We start from the raw sequence: 4,099 nt of genomic DNA on the forward strand, positions 1-4,099 counted from the left end.
TGTCTGAATGATTTATTTATTTTTTGATACATATATATGTTGTATAGTGATTGGGTCAGGGCAGTTACTGTATGGATCACCTCATGCTTTTATCATTTCTTTGTGGCAAGAACATTCAAAAGCCTCTCATGTAGCTATTATGCTATAAACAAAACTTAACTGTTAGCCATAGTCACCCTACTGTACAATAGAACACCAGAACTCCAGAACTTATTCTTCCTAACTAATTGTAATTTGGTACCCTTTGGCCAACCTCTTGCTGATTTTCTGTCCCCCCTACTTTCCCCAGTCTCTAGTAATACCACTGTTCTGCTCTGTCTATATAATATCACCTTTTTTTTTAGATTCCACATATGAGTGAGATCATGTGATGTTTGTCTTTCTGTGCCTGGCTTACTTCACTTAACGTAATGTCCTCCAGATCCATCCATGTCACCACAAATGACAGGATTTCATTCTTTTTTATGGCTGAATAGTATTCCATTGTGTATATATACCACATTTAAAAAAATATATTCATCTAGAGCCAGCCTGTAGCTTACTTGGGAGAGTGCGGTGCTGATATCACCAAGGCCACGGGTTCGGATCTATATAGGGATGGCTGGTTGGCTCACTGGCTGAGCGTAGTGCTGACAACACCAAGTCAAGGGTTAAGATCCCCTTACCAGTCATCTTTAAAAAAAAAAAAAAAAAAAAAAAATATATATATATATATATATATACACATATATATATTCATCTGTTGTTGGACACTTAAACTGATTCCATACCTTGGCTCTTGTAAATAGTGCTGCAATAAAAAAATTAACATATTGATTTCATTTCCTTTGGGTATATACCCAACAGTGGGATTGCAGGATTATATGGTAGTTCTATTTTAAATTTTTTGAGGAAACTCCATACTGTTTTCCATAATGGCTATACTAGTTTACACTCTCACCAACAGTGTACAAGTGTTCCATTTTCTCTACATCTTCATCATTGTCTTTTTTTTTTTTTTTTTTTTTGATTACAACAGACATTTATTTAAAGTAATACATCTTTATGTATGTTTCAGGGTTAACCAACTTCATAAAAATACTTTGAGGACAGCTGTATCCACAGATTTTAACTACATGATTACTTCTTTGCCCATTCTTCTCTCTCTTTTCTTTCCCGAATAACCTCTTTCAGATATGGCTCAAGGTAGAACTTATCCTCCTCATATTTTGTCCACTGCTCCTTAGGCAAGATCTGTTGTCTCATGGTGAGGTCCAGTGCTCTCTTAATGCGAAACACCCTGTCATTATAAACGTTCTCAGGAAGCCTTCTTATGGCTTCTTTTACATCTTCATCCTCGTGTATTGTATCATCTCTCATTAACCCCAGTTTATTGAAACCTGCAGCATTGTAATACCATTTTCGAATTCATTCTAGCCACCGGCCTGATGCTGCAACCGTAGGTCTGCTCGCCATCTTCATCATTGTCTTTTTAATGATAACTATTCTAACTGGAGTGAAGTGGTATCTCATTGTGGTTTTAATTTGTATTTGTCTGATGATTAGTGATGTTGAGCCTTTTTTCATATGCGTATGGCCATTTGTATGCCTTCTTTTGAGAAATATCTATTAAGATCCTTTGCCCATTTCTCAATTGGGTTTGTTTTCTTTCTTTTTCTTTTTTTGATGTTGTTTGAGTTCCTTATATATTCTTGATATTAACTCCTCATCAGATTATAACTTGCAAATATTTTCTGCATTCTGTAGGTTGTCTCTTCACTCTTTTAGCAGTTTCCTTTAATGTACAAAAGCTTTTTAGTTTGATGTAATCTCACTTGTCTATTTTTGATTTATTTTTAATTTTTAAATTTATTTTTTATTAGTATATTCATTGTTACAAATCATACTTACTCTTTATGCCTCTTATCCAATCCTCCCTCCCCACCATTTTTGATTTAATTGTTTCTGCTTTCAAAGTCTTTTTAAAAAAATCCCTCTACCCCCACCCACCAAAAAGGGGCTGGCTGGTTAGCTCAGTTGGTTAGAGTACCACCTTTTAATACCAAGGTCAGGGGTTCAGATACCTGTACCAGCCAGCCGCCAAAAAACAAACAAACAAAACAAAACAAAACAAAACAAAACAAAAACCCCAAAACCCACAAAAAATCCTTGCCTAGCCCTATGTTATGAATTGTTTCCCCCATGTTTTCTTCTAGTAGTTTCATAGTTTCAGGTTTTACATTTAAATCTTTAATCTACTTTTAATTGATTTATTTTGGCAGCTGGCCAGTTTAGGGATTTGAACCCTTGACCTTGGTGTTATTCGAGTTGATTTTTGCATATGGTGAGAGGTAGGGGTCTAGTCTCATTCTTCTGTATGTGGATATCCAGTTTTCCCAGCACCATTTATTGAAGAGACAGTCTTTTCCCCAATATATATACTAGGTACTTTTGTCAAAGATCAGTTGGCTTTAGGTGCATGAACTTATTTCTGGGCTCTGTATCCTGTTCTATTGGTCTATTTTATGTGAGTATCATGCAGTTTGGGTTACTATAACTTTGTAGTATAATTTGAAGTCATGTAGTGTGTGATGCCTCCAGCTTTGTTCATTTTTCTCAAGATTGCTTTGGCTATTCAAGGTCTTTTTTGCTTCCATATGAATTTTAGGATTGTTTTTCCTATTTCTGTGAAGAATGTCATGGGCATTTTGATAGGGATTGCCTTAAATCTGTAGATTGCTTTGGGCAGAATGGCCATTTTAACAATATTACTTCTTCCCATCCATGAACATGGGATATCTTTCCATTTATTTGTGTCTTCAATTTTTTTCTTCAAACTTTTATAGTTTTCAGTGTAGAAATCTTTTACCTCCTTTGTTAAGTTTATTCCTAGGTATCTTTTTTTTTTTGTAGTTATTGTAAAAGGAATTGTTTTCTTGATTTCTTTTTCAGATAATTCACTATTATTATATAGAAATGCTACTGACTTTTGTATGCTGATTTTGTATCCTGCTACTTTACTAAATTTGTTTGTTAGTTTATTAGTTCTAACGGGTTTTTTTTTTTTTGTGTGTGTGTGTGTGTGTGTATGTGTGTGTATGTCTGTGTGTGTGTAGTCCCTGGGGATTTTTGTTTGTTTGTTTTTGTGTTTTTTTTGTTTATGGTGGCTGACCAGTACAGGGATCAAACTCTGGACCTTGATGTTATCAACACCACACTCTAAACAACAGGTTTTTTATGTATATAAAATCATGTCATCTGCAAACAGGGATAGTTTGACTTTCTTCTTTCCAATCTGGATGCCTTTTATTTCTTTCTCTTGTCTAATTGCTCTGGCTAGGACTTCAGTACTATGTCGAATAGAAGTGATGGAAGTGGGCATCCCTGTCTTATTCCTGATCTAAGAGGAAAAGCTTTTAGCTTTTCCCAATTCAGTTTGATGTTAGCTGTGTGCTTCTCATATATGGCCTTTATTGTGTTTAGGTACATACCTTCTATACTTAGTTTGTTAAGAGTTTCTGACATGATGGAGTGATTAACTTTTTTTGTGGGGGGATGTTGAACTTTGTTAAATGCTTTTTCTATACCAATTAAAAAGGTCATATGGTTTTGTCTCTCTTTCTGTTAATGAAGTGTCCTGCAGTTATTGATTTGTATATCCTTTTTTTCTTTCTTTTTTGGCAGCTGGCTGGCCTAGGGATCAAATCTGGGGCCTTAATGTTATTGGTACTATGCTCTAACCAATTGAGCTGACTGGACAGCCCCCTGATTTGCATGTCTTAAACCATCCTTGCATCTCTGGGATAAATCCCACTTGATCATAGTGAATGATCTTATTAATGAACTTTTGGATTTATTTTGCTAGTATCTCATGGAGAATTTTTACATCTATGTTCAACCAGGGATATTGGGCCTATAATTTTCTTTTTCTATTGTGTCCTTGCCCAGTTTTGGAATCAGAGTAATGCTGGCCTTGTAAAAGCAGTTGGAAAGTATTTCCTCCTCTTTAATTTTCTGGAATAATCTGTGGAGAATTGGTGTTAGTTCTTTAAATGTTTGGTAGAATACAGCATTAAAACCATCAGGTCCTGGACTTTTCTCTAATGGCCGACTTTGTATT

General features: G+C 35.2%; 1 protein-coding gene across 1 annotated transcript; it reads right to left on the bottom strand.

Annotated features, from left to right (window-relative positions):
* Positions 1-1,021: 1,021 nt before the first annotated feature.
* Positions 1,022-1,455, bottom strand: LOC134389227 (cytochrome b-c1 complex subunit 7-like). The gene has a single exon (XM_063112749.1). The coding sequence runs from the start codon at positions 1,357-1,359 to the stop codon at positions 1,120-1,122; it is 240 nt and encodes a 79-aa protein (XP_062968819.1). The 5' UTR covers positions 1,360-1,455; the 3' UTR covers positions 1,022-1,119.
* Positions 1,456-4,099: the final 2,644 nt, after the last annotated feature.

This window comes from Cynocephalus volans, chromosome 10, assembly GCF_027409185.1.
Source record: "Cynocephalus volans isolate mCynVol1 chromosome 10, mCynVol1.pri, whole genome shotgun sequence".
NCBI classification, from domain to species: Eukaryota; Metazoa; Chordata; class Mammalia; order Dermoptera; family Cynocephalidae; genus Cynocephalus; species Cynocephalus volans.

What these genes read in the sequence shown, in the direction of transcription:
- LOC134389227 (XM_063112749.1), bottom strand. Translation starts at nt 1,359, where the DNA reads ATGAGAGATGATACAATACACGAGGATGAAGATGTAAAAGAAGCCATA.